Raw genomic sequence first — 23,004 nt, forward strand, 5'->3', positions numbered from 1 at the left:
TTTCATATGTATTCGCATCATCTGGTAATTTGGAGAGAGTGCAGATTCTGTTTCAGAAGGGCTGGGGCGGGGCCCAAGAGTCTGCATTTGTAAGACACGCCCAGGGAATGCTGTTGCCGCCGATCCATGGACCACACTTTGAGTAGCAAAGGATGAAAGACAGCTGTGGAGGGTCCCCACAATGGAGGGTGTTGTCTAGCTCCAAGGAGAATGTGTTTATTTGTGCACAAAGTGACAGAACCTATTCAAGTGGAAATAGCCACCATTTTGTCACAGTTGAAAGGCAGACAGTCATTTCTTGGCAAATTACACCTTCCAGCGGCACTGGTATCGTTGTTAAGCACTTGGGTTCTAAAGCTTGATGTCCTGAGTTTGACCTCTTAGGAGGTGTGTCATCTTAGGCAAATCTTTAATTTATGTGCATCTCAGTTTCCTCATCACTCTAATGGAAAGAATAAGACTATTATGAGGATTAGCTGAGTCAGTAGATATAAAGTGCTTAACACATGGCAGCATTGTAAGTAGCACTCAGTAAATGTTGCTCTCCATGCTCATAATACGCCCTTCTACAGCAGTGAACATGGACACACATAGAGGCTTATTCTGCTTTTGGTACATGGTCAAAAAAATGTAACCCCCCCATCTCCCTCCCACCAAAAGGCCTGTATCCTCTCTTTCAAATTCCTCCTACCCTCCTGCCCACTCCCACGCCCCCTCCCCTGGCCCCCGGCCCCAGTGTGGTCTGGATGGGCCCCACAGGGGCAGGGACAGGGACAGGACGTGGGGCTGTATCTGACAGGAACCTGAGGGGCTGGCCCGGGAGGGGATTGGGGCCCGGCTTCCTGCAGGGAGGATGGGCTAAGGCAGGCACACAGTGCCGGAGAAGATGCCCTCCTGGGCCCTCTTGGTGGTCATCTCCTGCCTCCTCCCGGCCCCCCAAAACCTGGCACAAGTCACCAGCCAAGGTGAGGTATGTGGAGGGTGGAGATCACCTATACCCAGGAAGAGGGAGCCCTGGGAGGGGGATGTGCAAAATAGGAGGCTCCCATTGGTCCCCGACTCTTGCCCACAAACATACCAGGGAGGACCCAGAGCCCAACTCACCAGCTATTCCTCAGATGCCTCCTTGCTGGCCTCGGACTCAGAGGCCCTGAACTGTTTCTCCCGAACATTTGAGGACCTCACTTGCTTCTGGGATGAGGAAGAAGCAGCGCCCAGTGAAATATATCAGCTGCTGTATGCCTACCAAGGGTATGTGCTGCATCATATGTATCATATATATGTATCATGTATATACCACTCCCCTGTATCTGTCCTGTACGTACCACAGCTGAGCCCCATTCCAGTAGCTTCCCTGCCTTTGGCCCTATCAGAGGACTACCCCAAGTACATGCCCTAAGTAGCCACCTAATGAACAGATGTGCTTTGGATATACCCAGCTCACACCCCTACGTAACCCCTAATCCCACCCAGGCACTGAGAAGAAAAATGGCAGTATTGGAAATAGAAGTTGGGTTTGGGCCCAGACCCGGGTCCTCAGGGCCGAACAGGTGGCCGTGTAGGTAGGATGGACTTCTCCTGTGCCCACAGGGAGAAGCCCCGTGCCTGCCCCCTGAGTTCCCAGCGTGTGCTGCCCTTTGGAACCCGGTACGTGTGCCAGTTTCCAGCCCAGGATGAAGTTCGCCTCTTCTCTCAACTGCACCTCTGGGTGAAGAACGTGTTTCTGAACCAGAATCTGACCCAGCGGGTGCTCTCTGTGGATAGTGTGGGTACGGACCATCCTCCGGTCATCCTGGCCCCCCTGTTTGCTGCCCTCAGGCCAGCTCCTAGAATTAGACTGAGCTGTGCTCTTTCAAGACGATGTGGATGTCCCCCCACTACCAGACCCCCAGAGGCACCTCAAGAGCCTCTTAGCCTCAGCATCCAGAGCTAGACTTCATTTCACACCAGAGACACCCTGACTTTCCCATCATTAACCTAATCATCGACTCACTCACTCGTCAGTTACAGAATACCTACCATGTGCCAGGCACTGTGCTAGGTGACAAGGGTGCACAGATGAAGGGAGGTCCCTGCCCTTGAGGAGCACTGAGCCTGACACACCTGCAGTGAGGTCACTGTTCTTCCGAGGACAGGAGAACAGGATGAGGAGCCTCCCTGCCCTGCCCCAGGGGCTGCCCTCAATCCAGCCTCCAGTATCCCCTCTCCACAGTCCATGGGTTGAGCTGTAGACTGTGGCCCCCAAAGAGTTCTGATGTGCCCTGTCTCACCCTCAGGCCTGCCAGCTCCCCCCAGCCTCATCAAGGCCATGGGAGGGAGCCAGCCAGGGGAACTTCAGATCAGCTGGGAGGCCCCAGCTCCCGAAATCAGTGAATTTCTGAGGCATGAACTCTGCTACGGCCCTAAGGATCCAAGGAACTCCACTGGTCCCACAGTCAAACTGCTGCTGTCCACAGAAACCTGCTGCCCAGCTCTGCGGAGACCAAACCTAGCCCCGGCTCCGGACCAGTCTGCATGTGCTCAGCCCATGATGCCCCAACAGGATGTACCGGAGCAGACCTCCACAACTAGAGAAGTATCCCGGCCTTCTTCTGCTCCACCTCCTATCTCCTACCCACAGTTTTGCCCCCAAGAAAGGATAGGCCATACTTTGGGGATTCCAGACGGGGTTGGTCCTTAGAGAGTTAGTATAGGCTCTGATTAGGAGCCATGTCTATTTAGGGATCTCCCACTTTGGGTCATTCATGCCAACAAAACTGAGAGCTTCAGGCCTCCAAGTTAATGGGGATTTCCCTAAAAATCCCTGAACTCCACCTGAAACCCACTGACCTGGCTCCCAGTCTGTGTGCATATCTATCCAGTGAAGAACTGAGTGTCTCTCCACAGGCATGTTGTGGGGCTTCAAATATAAGAGGTGGAGGCTCTCTTGGCTGAGAGGCAGACCTAGATTCTGAGGCTGGCATTCTTCTCCCAAGGCTCCATCTCTGACAGTGAAGGGTGGAAGCTGCCTCATCTCAGGGCTCCAGCCTGGTAACTCCTACTGGCTCCAGCTACGCAGCCAACCTGATGGGGTCTCCCTCCGTGGCTCCTGGGGATCTTGGTCCCTCCCTGTGACCGTGGACCTGCCTGGGGATGCAGGTGAGTCAACAAAGGAATGGGGAGATGGGGAGGAGATAGAAAAGATCTCTAGAGAGGCCTGGGCTGGATATGGAAGCTCTGGGAACCATGGTCCTTCCTGATGACCTCAAACTTGCCACTGGACAAAATGAACTATGTTCAGGGAGAGAAGAAAGAATAGGAGTAAATGTTCCAAGTTATGTGTGTAAAGATGATCTGGATACCCTATAGAGTAGGAGCACGTGGGCTCTGATGGGACTTCCTTCTCTGACCCCAGTGGAAATTGGACTGCAATGCTTTACCTTGGACCTGAAGAATGTTACCTGTCAGTGGCAGCAACAGGACCATGCTAGCTCCCAAGGCTTCTTCTACCACAGCAGGGCATGGTGCTGCCCCAGAAACAGGTGAGAAGTAAACCGCTGATTGAACTTGATGTCATGGGAGAGAAGCACAACCTTGCAGAAAGAAGGGAGAGATTGTCTTGGTCCTCTTCACTCCCCTCCCTTGTCCGCCGAACCAAACAGCCTCCATGCTCTCATCCTCCAATGGGTATTGTATCTTTTCAACCTCTCTTCATACTCGCTGGGAATGCCTTGGTTTCATGCAGCTTTAATCATGTCACCTGGACCATTCCAACAGCCTACATTCTCATCTACCTCCGATTTACCCCCCATGCTGCTGACAGACTGACTTTTGTTAAACTCAAACTTTGCATGGCCTTTCCCTACTCAAATGTGTACTGCAGCTTTTCACTATCTATCAGATCCAATCAAAACTTCACCTGGCCTTCAAGAATTTCCATCAAACACCTCACTGATCTGTCACTTCCTTCATATCGAGTATATAACCAAGTCTTACTGATTTTTCCTATTAAACATCTCTAGAATCTGTCCACTTTTGTTCTTCACTGCCATCATCCTAGTACAAGCCATCATCATCTCTCACCTAGGCTATTGAGAAGACTTATTAACTGATCACTTCTTGGATCCTCCAAAACATTCTCCACACAGGAGCTGGAGTTGAGTTTTTTAAAGTGCAAAAAATAGGGACTTCCCTGGCGGTCCAGTGGTTAAGACTTCACCTTCCAATGTAGGGGGCGCAGGTTTGATCCCTGGTTGGGGAGCTAAGATCCCACATGTCTCGCAGCCAAAAAAAACAAAACATAAAACAGAAGCAGTATTGTAACAAATTCAATACAGACTTTAAAAACGGTCCACATAAAAAAAAAAAATCTTTAAAAATAAATAAATAAAAGTGAAAAAATAAATACAACATCCTCTGCTTAAAACTCTTCCAAGATCCATAGCTTCCATTGATCTTAGGACAAAGAAAAGAATACTACTGCGACCATATAAAGTTCTAAAAGGCTCAGCCCCTATCAGTGCCTTCAGTTTCATCTTATACTATGCTGCCTTTTGTGCTCTGTGCTCCAGTACTGGCCTATTTTGGTTCCCCACTACCTGCCATGATCCCTCCTGCCTCTGGATCTTTGCACATGCTGTTTACCCAACTCTCCTATCTTTACTTAACCTTTATCCTTCAGATCTCAACTCAAATGTCACCTCCTCAGGGAGCCCTCCCCTGACCTTCCTCCTTAGGTCCAATGGCACTATTATACATCCTTGTTGTACCACGTACCTCTCCTTCTTAAATACTTATCATAGTTACAATTTTACATTTGTACCTCACATAATTTTTTTTTTTTTTTGGCTGCATTGGGTCTTCGTTGCTGCGCGCAGGCTTTCTCTGGTTGCGGTGAGCGGGGGCTACTCTTTGTTGCAGTACGAGGGCTTCTCATTGCGGTGGCTTCTCTTGTTGCAGAGCATGGGCTCTAAGCGCGCGGGCTTCAGTAGTTGTGGTACGTGGGCTCAGTAGTTGTGGCTCATGGGCTCTAGAGCTCAGGCTCAGCAGTTGTGGCACATGGGCTTAGTTACTCCACTGCATGTGTGATCTTCCTGGACCAGGGATCGAACACGTGTCCCCTGCATTGGCAGGCAGATTCTTAACCACTGCGCCATCAGGGAAGTCCCATGGTTATTTGATTGATAACAAAATTCTGTCTCAGAGCTCCAGTTGAGAAAGGCTGATCTTGACTATACATGATCCATGAGGGCAAAGTCAGTGTCTGCTTTTACTCACCAATATGTTCTCAACTAACACGGTGCCTGGAACACAGTAGATGCTCAGTGAAAAAAAATTGTTGAATGAATGAATAATGAAAAAAACCCCCACTATTAACAGTTTTAATGTATTCTTCCAGTTTTTATATGCATTTACATATGTCTATACACAATATTCAGTTTTCAATATAAATTGGATCGCATTATATGTATGATTTAATAACTTACTTTTTTTGTTTTTTTATAATTATTTTATTTTTATTTTATTTTTGGCTGTGTTGGGTCTTCGTTTCTGTGCGAGGGCTTTCTCTAGTTGTGGCAAGCGGGGGCCACTCTTCATCGCGGTGCGCTGGCCTCTCACTATCGCGGCCTCTCTTGTTGCGGAGCACAGGCTCCAGACGCGCAGGCTCAGCAGTTGTGGCTCACGGGCCTAGTTGCTCCGCGGCACGTGGGATCTTCCCAGACCAGGGCTCGAACCCTTGTCCCCTGCATTAGCAGGCAGATTCTCAACCACTGCGCCACCAGGGAAGCCCCAGTAACTTACTTTTTTACTTAAAAATATGTCTTGGACATCATTACAAAAAGATGTAACTCATTCTTTTTAATAACTGCACAGATTTCCATAGTATGGAGGGGCCATGAATGGATTAAAAGGTGGCAAAACCGAATTCACATATTCCCTGCCAAAACCTGCTCCTCCTCTTCTGGTCCATCCTGCTATCAGCTCAGTTTTCCACCCTGAACCTCTGCCATTTCTACACCCTCCATATCCAATCAGAAACGCTTGTCATTTCTACCTCTACAGTATCCCTTGAATCCATCGATTTCCCTCTACCCCAACTACCACAACCCTACTTTCAGATCCTCGTAACTTTGCATGTAAAATACATAACATTGTCCTAATAAATTTCTCTGCTTCTGGTCCACCCTCACAAATCCTCTCTTACAAACCGCAGTTAGAGTGACTTTCCTAAAGTACAAAGCTAATGATGACAATTCCTGTTTAAAATCTTTAAATGTCTCCATCATTTCTGCAAGATTAAGTTTAAGCTCCTCAGAAAGGCAATAAGGCCATCCATGACCTTGGTCTGCTCACATTTACCACTCCCCACCAGACCCTCTATGCTAAAAGCATTCTGCACCACTTAGAATTTCCCCCAGAGTACCATATCTCTTATCTGTGTACAAGCATGTGCCTGGGATGTCTGTTTGTCCCCTCTGCCTGTCCTATTTATAGTCCAGGACTCAGTCTAAGCGCTGCCTTGCACGGGAACTATCCTCTGACCCTCCCCATCTGGGTTTGATGATCCTCCTTGATATTCCCAAGCCAGCCCGTGCACATTACAGAAAAATACCATCTGTTTGTTTTTCTACCTTTCCCATTGAAATGACAGGTCCTTGAAAATTATTCCTCTGTGTAGTCATAGGGCCTATTACAGTGCCTGGCACGTAGTATCAATTATTTGTTGAATAAATTAGTAAACATAAAAATATATAAAATGATAAATAATTTTAGTAATAGCTAGTCATTTAGGGGTTATAATCAGGAAGGAGACAGGATTTATTTGTTCAATAAACAATTATTGAAGGTGACTATGTACCAGGCACTGGGGATAGAGTGACAAAACAGAAAAGCTTCCGGCATTGTTGGGGCTTACATTTTAGTTGGGAGAAGGGAAGAGGGGGTGAGAAACAAGTAAAGAAATAAAGGAATAAGGTTATATGATAGAGACTAAGTGGGAGGGTAGGGGAGAGGTGCTAATTTCAACTGAGTGGTCGGAGAAAGCCTTGCCAAGGAGGTGACAGGTGAGCTGAGACCCAAGTGGCAAGAAGAAGTGAGTCACGTGAGATCCAGAGGCAGGGCAACCCAGGGCAAGGTGAGCTGCAAACACAGTTCATCTGGTATATCTGCTGCACAAAGAGAAGGTCTGTGGGCATGAAGGGTGGTAAACTGGTGTGAGAATTGTAGGAGATGAGAATGGGGAGGTAGGGAGGAACTCAACCGTATGGAGTCCTATAGGCTCTGGTAAGGAGTTTGGATTTTATTCCAAGGGGGATGGGGAGCCACTGAAGGATTTTAAGCAAAAAAGTGACATGATATGATTTACATTTCAAAAAGATGTTTCCTTGTGCAATTAAAAAGAAGTAAGAGTGGAAGCAGGATCACCAGTTAGAAATTTGCCTTAATCCAGGCAACAGATAATGGTTTCATCTAATGCAGCAGGGGTAAAGATCAAAATAAATGGACAGATTTGTCATATATTCTGGACATTATCAGATCAACATTTAGGATCTGGTTGCTGTGTGGAGAGTAAATTGAAGGGAGTGGCAGAAATGGAGGCAGAAAAGCCAGTTAGGAGGCTGTCGTAATAATCTATTAGTAAAATAACGTTTAGAGGTGACTAAGAGGGCCGCCTAATGAGAACAGGTTAAAAACATGTTTTCCTCCAGAAAGATGAAAGCTCTTTAATCTCTGAAATAATACCGTTCAAAGTAGGCATTATTAATCCGTTTCACAAATGAGGAAACTGAGGCAGAGCTAAATCAAATAATTTGCCCAGAGTTATACACCAATAAGCCAAGACCTGAACTCTATAGCCCATGCTATTTTCCTATCTCATCTAGCTCTTTTCTTAAGAAGAGGCTGGACACCAAAACAAACCTCAGAAAACAAAACATTATGACACGGGAGAGAAAGCCCTGGAGACCCATCCAAAGAACAAGTTAGATTATAATCCGTTCCCCTGTGGGATGGGGGATGTCAGAATTAGTCTCTGAGGCACGCCTGATTCAATGACTCTATGGGACTGATTCGTAGGGACCCCGTCTGGGAGAAGTGTGAAGAGGAGGAGGAAAATCCAGGATCACAGCCCTCCCAGTTCTCTCGCTGCCACTTCAAGTCACGAAATGACAGTGTTATTCACATCCTTGTGGAGGTGACCACAGCCCAGGGTGCCATTCACAGCTACCTGGGCTCCCCTTTCTGGATCCATCAGGCTGGTAAGAACTTTCTCCCCTTCTCCTCCCACATAGTTCCCACCTCTACCGTGTCTGACCCCATGCCCAGGATCACCAACTCTGATACTTCTGACCCGTGGCCCTGGTGACATGATGTCTCATGCACAGAAGGGCTTAGGCCAGTCCCTGCTGACGTCCCTGTAGTGCTCATCCCCACTCCAAACTTACACTGGAGGGAGGTCTCCAGCGGGCAGCTGGAACTGGAATGGCAGCATCCATCACCCTGGGCAGCACAAGAGACCTGCTATCAGCTCCGATACACAGGAGAAGGCCATCAGGACTGGAAGGTACAGTCAAGGAACAAATGCCCCCAGACCTCATAATCAGGGTATCCCTGAGTTTCACTGTATCTGTTATCAGGAGTGAAGGTGTCTGTGTATTCATGTCTGAGCTTGTTTATCTATGTTTTATCTGATTCAACTGGTGTCTTAATCTCTCTTTGGCATCTGACACTGCTGACTGCTCCTATTTAAAATTTTCTCCTTCCTTTGCTTTTGGGATATCAGTCTCTCCTGATTCTCGTACCACCTCTCTGACTGAACCTCCTCACTCTTTCCTGGCTCCTCCTTTCCACACTTCCTTAATAAGTTGTGCTTCCAACAGTCCCATCCTAGACTCCTTTCTCCTCTAAATAAATATATATGTTCTCCCTAAGTGAGTGCTTCAACTCTGTGGTTTCAATGACTATACATTAACCATCCCAAACTTATCATTCCAACACCCATATGGAAAGGAACTTCTATACCATAGGTGAGTTACTTAAATTTTTGAAGTCTCAGTTTCCTCATCGGTGAAATGGGGATAAAGCTATGTACTTTCCAGAGTTACAGTAAAAATTAAATATATAAATATTTAGCATACTGCCTGGCAGATAGAAGGCGCTCAATATACATTAAACATTAGTTTCTTTCTTTACTTTTATCTCATTCACCACATATATATACAACTTCTTACCAGACAGCTCTATCTAAAAGCCTCCAGGGCATTTCAGACTCAGTATATCCAAAACTGAACTCATCTTCTTCCCCAAACTTACTTTACTTTTTTACTGAGGTATAAGTTACATAAAGTAACACAAATCTTAAATATACCACTGATTAATTTGTACATGTGTATACAGCCATGTAACCATTACCCAGGTCAAGACAGAGATTATTTCTAGCACCCCAGAAGTGTCTCATGCCCACAGGTCACATACGCACACCCTCCAAGGAAACCACTACTCTGACATTACCACTCATAATTTCCGACTGTTGTTGAACTAATAAAATAGAACCATACAGCATTTCTTCCTCAGACTTACCTCTCCTGTTCCTTGTCTCTGACAGTGGCACCAACACTTACCCAGTTACCCAAGCCTGGAATTATCTTTGACTCTTCTCCCTTTTCCCTTCCCTCTATTTATCAACAAATTAGCTGAGTTTATTGTACTAATAGGTCTCATGTCCCTACTACCACTGGCTTAACCTCACCTTTGACCATCCAGCCAGCCCATGCACGTTCTTAGTACACAGAACACTCTGTAACCTCCAGTCAAGCAACTCAGGCAGCATTACACTCTTCTTGGTGCTCCCGTGTTACCTTACTTATATCATTATTATTGCACTAATTATTTCTTGTAACTATTTACTTGTGTGGGTGTCTTACCCTTAAGACATGTGAGACCGTGTTTCATTTATCTTTTTCCCCAGTGCCTAGCCTATGCCAATGCGTGGCATATCATAAGCAGTTCATAAATGTTTGCTAACTGATCAAGTTAATAATGTCTTCCTGCTTGTGCACACGATTCTTGTTCCCTATGCTTGGAATCTCTCCTTGTAACCCCAGCACCTAGCACAGTGCTGGCATCCTCTACTCAGAGGATGTTATTTGTGGCCTGGTCCACGTGGCTCCGAGTATCTGAGCGTGTCCGCGGTTTCCATCGCCCGACCTGGTGTGGTGCGTGCCTGGTCACTGTGTGTGTACCAGATCTCTGTCGGTTTATCGTATGTATATGTGTCAGGATTAGTACTCTGTGTACATGAGTCTGTGTGTCGGGGGTGTACCGCACCAGGCAGGGCGAGGCCGCAGGCAGGGCGAGGCTCTCTGTCCTGGTGTTCTCTCCAGCCAGCTTCCGCTGGGATAAGCGTTTTCTGCCAGCGAGGCTCTCTGGGGGAAATCCCGGGGGACTCAATGCGGTAGGATTTCGGTCAAACAGATGCCGAGTTCTAGAGGCCCCGACGCCGGCCCACCCGGACCCGGAGCCTGACCACCCGCTCGCTTCTCCTCTGCGTAGGTGCTGGAGCCGCCTCTCGGGGCCCAGGGAGAGACCTTGGAGCTGCGCCCGCGCTCCCGCTACCGTGTACAGCTGCGCGCCAGGCTCCACGGCCCCACCTTCCATGGGCCCTGGAGCGCCTGGTCCGACCCAGTGAGGGTGGAAACCACCTCCGAGACGGGTGAGGGCCGAGCCAGAGCGAAGGCGGTCAGCGGCTGCGCGAGCGGAGGGCCGCCGGCTCAGCGAGGGGCGGGGCCGCGGCTGAGCGGACTTACCCGGCGCCCCGGGGCGGCGAGGGGTGGGGCCTGGTGGACCTGGGGGCGGAGCTCCGGCCGGGCGCGGCCCCCCGAGATCTGACTGCTTTTGTCCGTTAGCCTGGATCTTCTTGGTGACCGCTCTGCTCCTGGTGCTGGGCGTCAGCGCCCTCCTGGGCCTGCTGCTGCTGAGGTGGCAGTTTCCTGCGTACTACAGGTACCGCTCGGGTCAGGCGGGAGACGGGGCCGTGGTCCGGGCGAGGCCAGCGGCCTCTAAAGAAGCATCCCCGCGTCACTCTATGTCACCCGCTCTCCGGACAATCCCACATCCACACCTGTGGCGTCAGCTGCTCCCAGCGCGTCTTCCCCGGGAGTCGCACTGCCTCCTTACACTCTAACATGCCCACTATACGGGACACCCCAAACAGGCCCACCTTCTGACTCCTCATCTCAGTAACAAGGCTACTGTCCCCCTGTCACCCAAGCCGGAACACTTAGGCGCCACCCTCGCCCTTATCCAGTCTGGTCCGGTCATTCCACCTCCTAAAGCTCGCTCAAACAATAGCCCTCTTTCTCTAGCCGTACAGGCACTACCTGACTCACCAAAACGGAGCCCCTTCTCCCTCCAATCTAGCCTCACGCAGCCACCAGAATAATCTTTCTAAAAATGCACACATGAACTTGTCACTCCGCCTCCTTAAGTCACTTTATTAGCTCCCCAGGATAAAGTCCAGACTCTAGAATGACAAGGAAGGCTGTGCAAAATCTGGCCCCTGCCAGGATTTCCACCCTCCCACCCTGTGCATCAGCCTTGCCAGACTGTTGGTGATTTCCTCCACAAGTCAAGAGATTTTACTTCTCAGTGCCTTTGCACATAATGTCCTGTCTGCCAGGAATATCCTCCCTGGATGACTAATACCCATTTATCTATAAATAACTTTCTTCCCTGACTCCTAGGAAACCTTTCATGACCTTCCCCTATTGGCTACTTTCTTTGTGCCCCAATACAGACTTCTTCCATAGTGCCAGAAGCATTTTACTGCATTCACTTCTTTATATGTCTTCCCTATGCCTTACTTGGTCATCCTTAAATCTACAGCACAGGGCCTGCTAAATAGCACACACTTAAATAAATGTTATTAATGAATGATTTGTTTATGTGGGGAGACTATGGCTGAGGAGAAATGGCATTGGAAGTTATAAAGGACAGAATCCATACCACCTCAGTCCTTCAGTTGGTAACATCTCTCGATTCTTGAAGACTCAGCTCAGAAGGCAACTCCTGCAGGTGGCCTCTTTAGATGGCCCTAGGCTAGATTAGATGCCCCTCTTCTGTGCTCGCATCTCTCCTTGAACATGTCTTTGAGCTTTTAATCCACTCATATGTATGAGCAGACTGCAACGCAGCCTCTATGCAAGTAGCCAGGTCCAACAAAAAAGTTGGGAGAGAAGAGGGAGGTGGTGCTGCTGAACCAGGCGTACTCAGTTCCTTTTCCCCAATTTACCAGATACATCACTCCTCCTTCCCTGGAGAGATACGAGTGAGGTCACAGAAGAGGCCTGAAATGTCGTTCAGCTAAAGTCCCTCCATGTGGAAATATGAGCCTAAGGAATTGGAGGTTCCCCCAACATACCTTCATCCACGTTCTTCCTGGAGAGACCACCTTCCCCAGTAACTTAATAAAAGCCCCATTGGTTCTCTCCATTCATTCATTCAACTAATTTCTTGAGAACCTATTATGGGCCAGACACTGTTCTACACCCTGGAGCTACAGGAATGAGCAAATAGACAAACTCTTTGCTCTCATGGAGTTTACATTCTCGTATATGTGATATATATAAGGATCTAATAAATACACAGTAAGTCAAGTGCTAGAAAGAAAAATAAGCAGAGCAGGAGACAGAGAGTGATGGGGAAGGGAGGTGGTTCTGTTTTAGGGCAGTCAGGGAAGGCCTCTCTGTCAGGATGACGTCTGAGCAGAAACCTAAATGAGGTGAGGGAACAAATCAAGTGTTCCAGGCAGAGAGAACAGGAAGTGCAAAGGCCTGAGGCAGGAGTGTTTGAGGACACTCAAATCTCTTTTTTGAACCTCCGCACTACTGAGTCCCCTCCGCCACCAGAGGTTTCCTTTTCACCTTTGCTCCACTACCTTACTTTACTGCCTTGACTACACTCTTACCTCTCCAAGCTTGCTCCCCCACCTCACTGCCTCCCCCCACGGCCCCCGCTCAGGGCTCCCCTCCTAACTCACTCCCACAACTCAGTCTCCTTCTCTTCCTTCTCCTCAAGGAGCCTGAGGCATGCCCTGTGGCCCTCACTTCCAGACCTGCACCGGGTCCTAGGCCAGTACCTTAGGGATACTGCAGCCCTGAGTCCGGTGAGTGCACCCCTGCTCTCCGCCACCCACCACCAGCCCTGTGTGGAGCTGGATCCTTGCCCTACCACACAACTTTTCCAAGGCCCTTGCCCACCAGCATACCATCCCTGGGTCCTACCGCCAACCGAACCCTCCTTTCTACACGATCCAGGTCCTGCTCCTACAGGACCTGCTCTAATCCAGACCCCTTCACCCCCTCCCCCATCTCTCCCAGCCCAAGGCTGCAGTTTCAGATACCTGTGAGGAAGTGGAACCCAGCCTCCTTGAAATTCTACCTAGGTCCTCAGAGAAGACTCCCTTGCCCCTATGTTCCTCCCAGGCCCAGATGGACTACCGAGGATTACAGCCTTCTTGCCTGGGGACCATGCCCCTGTCTGTGTGCCCACGCATGGCTGAGACAGCGTCCTACTGCACCACTCACATCGCCAACCATTCCTACTTACCACTCAGCTGCTGGCAGGCCCCTCGCGCCCAGTACCCTGGACAGATCCAAACCCTCTAGTCCTTCCTTCTGAACTTCCCTACCCACCGCATCCCAACAACACAACCATCTCAGACCTCACGTCCTTCCCGGTTGTCTACCCTCCTAGCTGGGCTTCATGACACTGATCTTTCAGTAGTGCTGCTGACATAAATCCAGGACAAGGCTCATTTGACTTAGCTCCTCTAAATTTCACCTCCTTTCTGTCTCCTCTTTAATGCCAAACTCCTTGAAAAGGAGTCTCCACTTCCTGACTCCCATTTACTCCTCAGACTACTTCAATTCATTCCCCTACTACCACTCTGCTAATGAAACTACTCAGGCAAAACTCACCTCAAATTTTTCTCATCACAAGATCCAATCAGATTTTGTTAATTCTCAATCCATTTGATCTCTCTGTTGTCATTTGTCATGGTGGCTACTCATTTCTCCTTTAAATTCTCTCCTCCATGGCTTGCATACATCACCATCTCTCCTGGCTCTGCTCGGGCCTCTCTGAGTATACCAATAGTTTAGAGCATAAGCTCTGGAGTCAGAGCTGGGTTCAATTCCTGTCTTTCCCACTTGCTAGCTGTATGGGCTTGAGCAAATAACTTAAGGCCTTTGAGCCTTAATTTTCTCATCTATAAAACAGGCATAATAACAGAACCCCATGGAGTTGTAAAGAGCATTTAGTGAGATAATCTAAGTCAAGCACAGTAACTAGGACATAGTAAGTGTTTGATATGTCTAAACTATGGTAATTATTCCTTCCTAATCTTATCCTGGAATCTCTTCCACTCCTTAATTACTGCAGTCCCTCAAGAGTCCATTCTTAACAGTCTCCAATCCCATCCGCTCTCATTGCCTTTCCTATATGCTGACCATTCCAAAGTTCTTATCTGCAGCCCAGACTTCTAACAGCACCTGTAATGGTTTATGCAAGTAACCGTTTACATGTCTGTCTTCTGTTACTAGATTGTGAGCTCCTTGAGGGCAAGGGCTGTGATTTATTTGTCTTCCCTCCAACCCCCACCCCCCAGCACCTGGAGTAGTGCTTGGTGCATGGTAGTAGGCCTTCAATAAATGTTTTCTAAATGAAGGAAATCTTTCTGGACAATGCGGCCTTAACCCCATGCTTCTCATCCTCTCTGCCATTCATATGCAGCAGTAAATGTGCTTAGGCCATTCTGATTATGGATTCCCCTGACCCATTCAAATTCTCAAACAAACAGTATTTTTTGCTGACTCCGAATATACCCAGTGTGTCAGTCAGGGTCTTGGCAGAAATAGATGACACACTCAATCTGGGTATCTGGATGAGAGTTTAATAAAGGGCATATTTATAAAGATGAGGCAGGATTTAGGAAAACCATCAAGGAATAGTGCAGTACCCCGGGGCTAACAACAGTTGGGAGCTGGTACCCACCGCACCCCACCCTGGGCATCAAGGGGTAATGGGAGAGAGTAGTTATGAGACAGGGAGAGAGTAGCTACAGAGAGGGCCGCCTGGCAGGAGCTGTGGCAGAGAGCTACAGCCAACCTGTGGGGATATGGCGGGGACGGAGCCAGGGGAACAAAAAGCTCATGTCTGCTCTCCCCTTCCCCCAACCCTCACTCTCTGATCTCCTGATCTCCTGCATCTGCCCTAACAAAGTACCGCGAACTTGGTGGCTTAAACAACAGACGTTTTTTATCTCTTAGTTCTGGAAGCTAGAAATTCAAGGTGTCAGCAGGGTTGGTTGCTTCTGAGAGCTGTGAGGAAGAATCTGTTCCATGCCTCTCCCCTAGCTTCTGGGGGTTTCCTGGCAATCTTCAGTGTTTGGCTTGTAGAAGCATCACCTCCATCTCTGCTTTCATCTTCACATGGTGTTCTCCCTGTGTGTGTCTGTGTCCAAACTTTTCCATTTTACAAGGACACCAGTCATACTGGATTAGGGCCCAACCAAATGACCTCAACTTAACTAATTATACCTGGAGTGACCCTATTTCCAAGTAAGGTCACACTCTGAAGTACTGGGGCTTAAGTATGCAACGTATAAATTTTGGGGGGGAGAGACACAATTTAACCCATAACATCCTCCCATTGGTGGAATACAAACAGGAACCAGAGCCCAAGGGAATCCATTGACGCAGGCCATATGAGTCAGCCTCACAGGGCACACGGCAGAGTAGAGGATGAAGAGTGGGCCTGGATGGGACAAATGGATGACATCTGGTATACTCACTTTCCATAATTCCTTCCCCAAGCCACGTTCAAGGCTCCAACTCTACTCCTAGGGACTCAAAACTAGGATTGAGATCCAAACCACTAAACCTCTCACCTTTACACCGATTCAGCCGTCATGTCCTGACCCCTTTTACTTACTAAATTCGGCCTCCTCTTCTCCATCTCCACTGAGCTATTACTACAGCCTCTACCTAATATCTCTGCCTCCAGTCTCTCTCCCTAAATCCAACCTGTATGTTACCTCCAGATTGATCTTCCTGTTCATCTCACTCCTTGCTCACGCCTTACCTCTAAATCTTTAGCTTGACTCTTCAGAACTGATCTCGTTCTCTTCTACTATTTCCCTGTGTGAGGATTAACGGTGTTAACACAATGCCATGCATATAGTAAATAGTGTTTACAGGGTTATCTTTTTTTTTAAATTAATTTTAAATTTATTTTTGGCTGCGTTGGGTCTTCATTGCTGTGTGCGGGCTTTCTCTAGTTGCGGCGAGCGGGAGCTACTCTTCGTTGCAGTGCGTGCATGGCCTCTTATTGCGGAGCACAGGCTCTAGGCGCGTGGGCTTCAGTAGATGTGGCACGTGGGCTCAGTAGTTGTGGCTCGCGGGCTCTAGAGTGCAGGCTCAGTAGTTGTGGTACACGGGCTTAGTTGCTCCGCGGGCATGTGGGATCTTCCCGGACCAAGGATCGAACCCGTGTCCCCTGCATTGGCAGGCGGATTCTTAACCACTGAGCCACCAGGGTAGTCCCTACAGGGTTATCTTTATTTTTATCCCAACTGGGCTGTTCCACCCCCTGAATATCACCTATATTTTATTCCCTCCATGCCCTCTGCTTCCCTACATTCAGGTCCTTCCGGTGGGAGTTCCCCAATCTAAGCAGCTCCTCAGCCTCTAATTATCTATCTCTAAAGCCTTGTTCTCCTTCCCTCCAGCCTAAGAGGAATTGATCTTTCTCCCCTTAACTGAAAAAGCTCCCTGGGTTTTCTATCCCCTTTCTTCCTGGGCAAGGTGCTTGTTCTACCCTCTTCCATCTCCTCTGGCTCTTCACCTTCAAAGATGCATAGGCATCTTGATGCTGGCATTCCCTCCAGCTCCCATGCACTGCCCTCTTTTTCATTCCCAAATTTCTTATACAAGTAGCCCATGCTTGCTGCCTCCACATGCTCCCCACCCTTCTTTCTGCAACCCCTTCCAAACGGAACCCAAGCACCGCCTCGCCTGATCCCTTTCTCTCCAAGGTCACTGAAGATTTGTTTCCCAATAGCCAACTCTGACCTTTTCTGTCATCACTCTATTTGACCATTTTGTATCATATTAGAATCCCTCCAACTTCAAGGTCCATGTCAGTTATAATCTCCACTGGCTTCTTTCATTCCTTTATTTTTAAATGTTCAAATTCCCTGAAGTTGTACTCTCATTTACCCTGTTGTTCTTTTCCTCTACAGTGACCCTTACACCAGAAGCTGCAAATTGCTGGCTATGTTCTGCCCTCAGAAATGTTTTGTTTGGCCCTTACCTGCACGGAAACTCTCACTGACTCCACAATGCCTGGCAGATAAAGTCCAAATTCCTTAGCTTAACATTTAAGGCCCTGACCAGCCTGACCTTTCTATGTCCTCTGGGGTTAAGGGACTCCCCATTTCCAACCCCAGGACATCTAACTAACTCCTTGTTTTCCAAAGTAATTGGAAAGAGACAGCATGAATGCTTCAAAATTAAAAATAATAACTATCATTTGGGTTAAGGGCCCCCAAATTTTCTCTGTCATCATCAGAGTTGATCTTAGGCTAAAGACTGAAAACGCGATTTTTTTCTAGCCTCTCTCTGGGGCAGTGTAGCATATGGTTAGATTGCTGAGGTTAGTTAGATAGTTTGGCTCCACTAATTATTATGGCCTGTGTGCCTTTGGGCAAGTTTCAAACCTTTCCCTGACCAGGTTTCTTTTTCTGTAAAAAGGGAATAAAGCATCTGCTTTATGGGATTAAGGATTAAACTCAGTAATGTATGTAAACTGTTTAAACACCGCAGTTAGCAGATGGCCAGTAAATGGTACCCATGATTATTTTTATTATTGCTGCTTCACCTCTAAGCATATCATACAATTCATTGAAGTCATTATTAGAGCACGGATTGAATGGGAGTCAGGCCTGGACCCCTAACAACATGGGACCTCGGGCAAATCCTTTCTTGGGCCGCGGTTTCTTCACCTGTAAAATATGGGTATGTTGCTGGGATGGGGAGGGTGCACCATGTGCAGATTAGACTAGCGGATCTCTAAAATTCCTGACATCTCTAAAGCCCCATGGGGGTGAGACCCTGTTTCCCTCACAGGGCAGTCCAATCTTATCTCCCAGATAGGCAGATCCGAATTCTGAATCCTGATCTTTTTTCTTGACCATAAGGAATTCACCCCTCTTTCAGCCTCATTTTCCTTGTTTGTAAAACAACAACAAACAAAACAGTTATTAAAAACAAACAAATGAGCTACTTCCTTCCTAGCAGTGTTTCCGCAGGCACTAAGCTAACAGTGGACGCTCCAGCCTTCTTTCTGCTTCTAAGCTGCTCAATCAACTCCTGCCCCCGCCTCCCCGCCCGCGGGCCGGCTGGCCGGCCACTGCCTGTAACCTTCTCTAAACAGGCTCAAGTGCTTTAGGTCATTACGCCGAGTCCTGCACTTTGTATCATAAACACGATCCACAAGCAGAGTTAAGCGTGAAGGGCGGGTGCGGGGAGGCTGAGGAATGAATGGAAGCGACCTGGGAATGCACGCAGCTCAGGCCCCGCCCCCAGGCGCGACGCGCCCCGCCCAGCCCCGCCCAGCCCCGCCCAGCCCCGCTTTCCGACACCTGGTGTGGCAGGACCTGCCTTTGCCTCTCTCCCACCCTTCAAATCCCGCTCCACTGCTGGACTCCCGTGAGATCTGCGACTTGCCCCGGAAGACCCGCCCCCTGTGCCGTGGAGGCCAATGGGCAAGGGCGACGGTTGCGACAGTTGGGTTTTGAAGGAGCCAATGAGTGCTCGGAGCGGAGAGTTTAAGAAGCGTAAATCCGCACCGCTAAGGTCGGTGTGGGATCCGAGCCTGCTTTGAGCTGACGGTGAGAGGCGGGTGGGCCGAGCGAACCGGGGTGAGGCCAGGGCCGCGGGTGCTGGGCTGGGAGGGGCTGCGGCCGGGGGTGCTGGGCTGGGAGGGGCTGCGGCCGGGGTGGCCCTGTGTGGTCGGCCGTCCCAGAGCACGGTCGCCTTTCTTCCTCCGGGGCTCAGCGGGCAGCCCTCTCCCTCCAGACACTCCCATGGCCCAGTTCGTGTTCGAGAGTGACCTGCACTCGCTGCTGCAGCTGGATACACCCATCCCCAATGCACCCCCTGCGCGCTGGCAGCGCAAGGCGAAGGAAGCCGCGGGGCCGGCCCCCTCGCCTATGCGGGCAGCCAACCGATCCCACAGCGCCGGCAGGACCCCGGGCCGAACTCCCGGTCAGTGGGGTGCGGCGGGACGCGGGCAGGGAGGGAAGGGCTGAGAACAGCCTTCACGACTGCTCCCATGGGAGCCTGTTGTGACAGTCTGGCTTCCCTCTCCCTGCCCCAGGCAAATCCAGCTCCAAGATTCAGACCACTCCCAGCAAACCTGGCGGTGACCGCTATATCCCCCATCGCAGTGCTTCCCAGATGGAGGTCGCTAGCTTCCTCCTGAGCAAGGAGAACCAGCCCGAAGACAGTCAGACGCCCACCAAGAAGGTATGTGTCCCAGGGGGGCTTAAGGCAGGAAACCGATCCGTATAATCTGGATGATACCACCACCTCACCACCACCCTTATGTGCCAGGAACATCAGAAAGCATGGGCTTTGAACCTGAACGGTTTTGATGTGGAGGAAGCCAAGATCCTTAGGCTCAGTGGAAAACCACAAAATGCCCCAGAGGGTAAGACCTGAAGTTTTCAGCTCTTGGAGGGAGGTGTCATTCCATCCCCAGGGCTCGGGATAGATGAGATGGCTCTTCCCACCTAAGACTGAGGGGAGGGAAGGTGCTTATCTGGCCTTCCTGGTTAAGGGCAGGGGGAGGTGTCAGTTCTCCCAGTGTCTAGACCCACTCCGTTGCCACAGGTTACCAGAACAGACTGAAAGTACTCTATAGCCAGAAGGCCACGCCCAGCTCCAGCAGGAAGACCTGCCGTTACATTCCTTCTCTGCCAGACCGGATCCTGGACGCCCCTGAAATCCGGAATGACTACTGTAAGTGCAGCCTTCTCCCTGTCCGGTGGATGGAGAAAAAGGGAGAGAAAGGGACCAGGCAAACTAGAAAGCTCATGCTTTTCCCTTCCCCCTCTGGCAGACCTGAACCTTGTGGATTGGAGCTCTGGGAATGTACTGGCTGTGGCTTTGGACAACAGTGTGTACTTGTGGAGTGCCAGCTCTGGTGACATCCTGCAGCTGCTGCAATTGGAGCAGCCTGGGGACTATATATCTTCTGTGGCCTGGATCAAAGAGGGCAACTACCTGGCTGTGGGCACCAGCAGTGCTGAGGTGCAGGTGAGACTTGTCCCTGTGCTGCAGCTCTATTGTTCCCCCAGAACAAGACCCCCAGGGGTCTTGCCCAGCAGGAGGATGTTAATGCCAAGTCCTGATCTTCATGGTCTTCTCTCTCTGTAGCTATGGGATGTGCAACAGCAGAAACGGCTTCGAAACATGACCAGTCATTCTGCCCGAGTGGGCTCCCTCTGTTGGAATAGCTATATCCTGTCCAGGTTAGTGGTTTTTGCTAGTCTGTTACAAAATCAGTCTATGATTTTGGCCCCCTCTCCCCGGATTGTACACCTCTGAACTGAAGCAGCTCTGGCCTGCTGGTGGCGTTTGGCACTGCTACAGGACCTGATTCCCTTCTCCCCTCCTGCAGTGGCTCACGCTCTGGCCACATCCACCACCATGATGTTCGGGTAGCAGAACACCATGTGGCCACATTGAGTGGCCACAGCCAGGAAGTGTGTGGGCTGCGCTGGGCCCCAGATGGACGACATTTAGCCAGTGGCGGCAACGATAACTTGGTCAACGTGTGGCCTAGTGCTCCTGGAGAAGGTGGCTGGGTTCCTCTGCAGACATTCACCCAACATCAAGGGGCTGTCAAGGTGAGAGTGGGGCTGGGCTGGGCTGGGCTGGGCTGGGCTTCTGCAGACTCTCACTCAGAACCTCTGGGGACATGGGATGGTGGCATTGGACTGGGTTAATCTGTGAGCCCTATAGGTCTGTGTCTAGCTCTAGTACCTGCTGACCCCAACTTTTTATCCCACCTAGGCTGTAGCTTGGTGTCCCTGGCAGCCCAACGTCCTGGCAACTGGAGGGGGCACAAGTGATCGACACATTCGTATCTGGAACGTCTGCTCTGGGGCCTGTCTGAGTGCTGTGGATGCCCATTCCCAGGTAGTCTTCCTTATTCCAGCCTCTCACTCCCAGATGCGTTCTTAATTCTATATAGCCTTCCTGGGCAACCACGTCCCCTCCAGTGGCTTCACTGATGCTATACTCTGATGGTTTCCAAACTTCTAACTCAGCTCTCACTCATGAGCTCCAGACCCACATTTCCAACAGTCCACAGAGAGCTTGTCTCTAACCCCATGTGCTATAGGTGGCACCACCCTAATATGTCCCAAATTAAACTTGTCACTTCCCCTTGCCTCCCTGAAATGTGTTCCTCCTCATCCTATGTTGTTGTGAGGGACACCACTCAGAAATCTGAAAAACCTAGAATCTTTCATCCTCCCCACCTAGTCACCAAGACGTCTCAGTTTTACCTCAGAATATCATTTACACACGGCCCCTCCCCTTGGCCTCATCCTTCTCCCCAGTGGAGGCTCACAGCACTGGTCTTTTCATATCTCTTCCAGTCTGTCCTCTGCACTGGTCTGGGTGGTCTGTTTCTGTCGTCTTTAAACCCTGCAAGGGCTCCCTATCACCTACAGTATATAATCCAAATGCTTTAGAATGATATTTGAGGCCCTTGCTGGTGTGTCTCCCTGCAAGCACTGCAGCTTCCTCTCTTGCCAGCCCCCTGCCCAGCACATGCAGCCTTCATTCTAACCTTGGGCTCAGGTTCAAATTCTGGCTCTGCCTCCTACTAACTTAACTTGCATGTGATCTCAGGCAACTCGCTGAACTTCCTCCTGCTTGATTCCTGATCTGTAAAGTGAATAACAGTTATAACTCTCAAAAGGCTTTTGTAAGGACTACAGTCATTCAAGTCTGAGTCCGTAGCACCTGGTAGGGTGGCTAACACCACGGTGGACTTGGTTCTGATTTGAGTAGTGTTGGCCCTACGTACGTCATGCCCATGCCACTCCCTCTCCACAGGTGTGCTCCATCCTCTGGTCTCCCCACTACAAGGAGCTCATCTCAGGCCATGGCTTTGCCCAGAACCAGCTGGTTATTTGGAAGTACCCAACCATGGCCAAGGTGGCTGAGCTGAAAGGTAGGTGCTAAGTGACAGAAGCCAGAAACAAAAGGGCACGTATTGTATGACTATTTACATGAAATGTCCAGAAGAGGCAAATGCAGAGGGAGAAAACAGATTAATGGTTGCTAGAGGCTGAGGGGAGAGGGTAATGAGGAGTTACTTTCTTTATGGAGTGATGGAAAAATTCTGGAATTATTGTTGTGATGGTTGCACAACTCTGAATATACTAGGAACCAATGAACTGTACACTTTAAAAGGATGAACTTTATAGTGTGTGAATTGTTAATTACCTCAGACTGTTATAAACAAGCTCTCAAAATTGGAAGGCTAATAGGTATCTACCTTCATTTGTACTGCTCTCACTTTTTCCCTCCTCATGCCCCAGGTCACACAGCCCGGGTCCTTAGTCTGACCATGAGCCCGGATGGGGCTACAGTGGCATCAGCAGCAGCAGATGAGACCCTGCGGCTGTGGCGCTGCTTTGAGTTGGACCCTGCCCGGCGGCGGGAGCGGGAGAAGGCCAGTGCAGCCAAAAGCAGCCTCATCCACCAAGGCATCCGTTAAGGACCAACTAATCTCAGTTTTTTGTGCTTTTTTTACTTTTCTAATAAAGTCACGTCTCCCTCTTCTCCTGGCATGACCTCTGTCCCAGCAGCCTTCCCAGGGGCTCCTCTCTACTGTGATCAGAGAGCTAGAAACATCCATCCTGTGGGCACCTTGACCATCCCTCCT

The 23,004-nt window shown here is 49.5% G+C and overlaps 2 protein-coding genes across 9 annotated transcripts; both read left to right on the top strand.

Moving 5' to 3' along the window:
- Positions 1-886: 886 nt before the first annotated feature.
- Positions 887-14,748, top strand: MPL (MPL proto-oncogene, thrombopoietin receptor). Its single transcript, XM_068539685.1, has 12 exons — positions 887-965; positions 1,119-1,251; positions 1,591-1,769; positions 2,277-2,575; positions 2,976-3,138; positions 3,395-3,521; positions 8,056-8,237; positions 8,400-8,542; positions 10,531-10,690; positions 10,884-10,980; positions 13,054-13,141; positions 13,356-14,748. Exons 1-12 carry the CDS (start codon positions 887-889, stop codon positions 13,641-13,643), a joined length of 1,938 nt encoding a protein of 645 aa, XP_068395786.1. The 3' UTR covers positions 13,644-14,748.
- On the top strand, positions 10,962-22,901 carry CDC20 (cell division cycle 20). 8 transcript variants are annotated; one of them, XM_068539693.1, is made up of 11 exons: positions 10,962-10,980; positions 19,116-19,304; positions 19,417-19,565; positions 19,653-19,749; positions 19,932-20,060; positions 20,161-20,357; positions 20,478-20,572; positions 20,722-20,950; positions 21,117-21,242; positions 22,170-22,287; positions 22,658-22,901. In XM_068539693.1, the coding sequence occupies exons 2-11, from the start codon at positions 19,124-19,126 to the stop codon at positions 22,834-22,836; spliced, it is 1,500 nt and encodes a 499-aa protein (XP_068395794.1). In that variant the 5' UTR covers positions 10,962-10,980; positions 19,116-19,123; the 3' UTR covers positions 22,837-22,901. The 8 variants fall into 8 exon arrangements, with proteins under 8 accessions (XP_068395794.1, XP_068395792.1, XP_068395790.1 ...); XM_068539691.1 differs by lacking the exon at positions 10,962-10,980 and adding an exon at positions 13,086-13,141; XM_068539689.1 differs by lacking the exon at positions 10,962-10,980 and adding an exon at positions 13,124-13,141 and having other exon boundaries at positions 19,095-19,304.
- The last annotated feature ends 103 nt before the right edge of the window (positions 22,902-23,004 follow it).

The sequence above is a fragment of the Eschrichtius robustus genome, chromosome 3 (assembly GCF_028021215.1).
Source record: "Eschrichtius robustus isolate mEscRob2 chromosome 3, mEscRob2.pri, whole genome shotgun sequence".
NCBI classification, from domain to species: Eukaryota; Metazoa; Chordata; class Mammalia; order Artiodactyla; family Eschrichtiidae; genus Eschrichtius; species Eschrichtius robustus.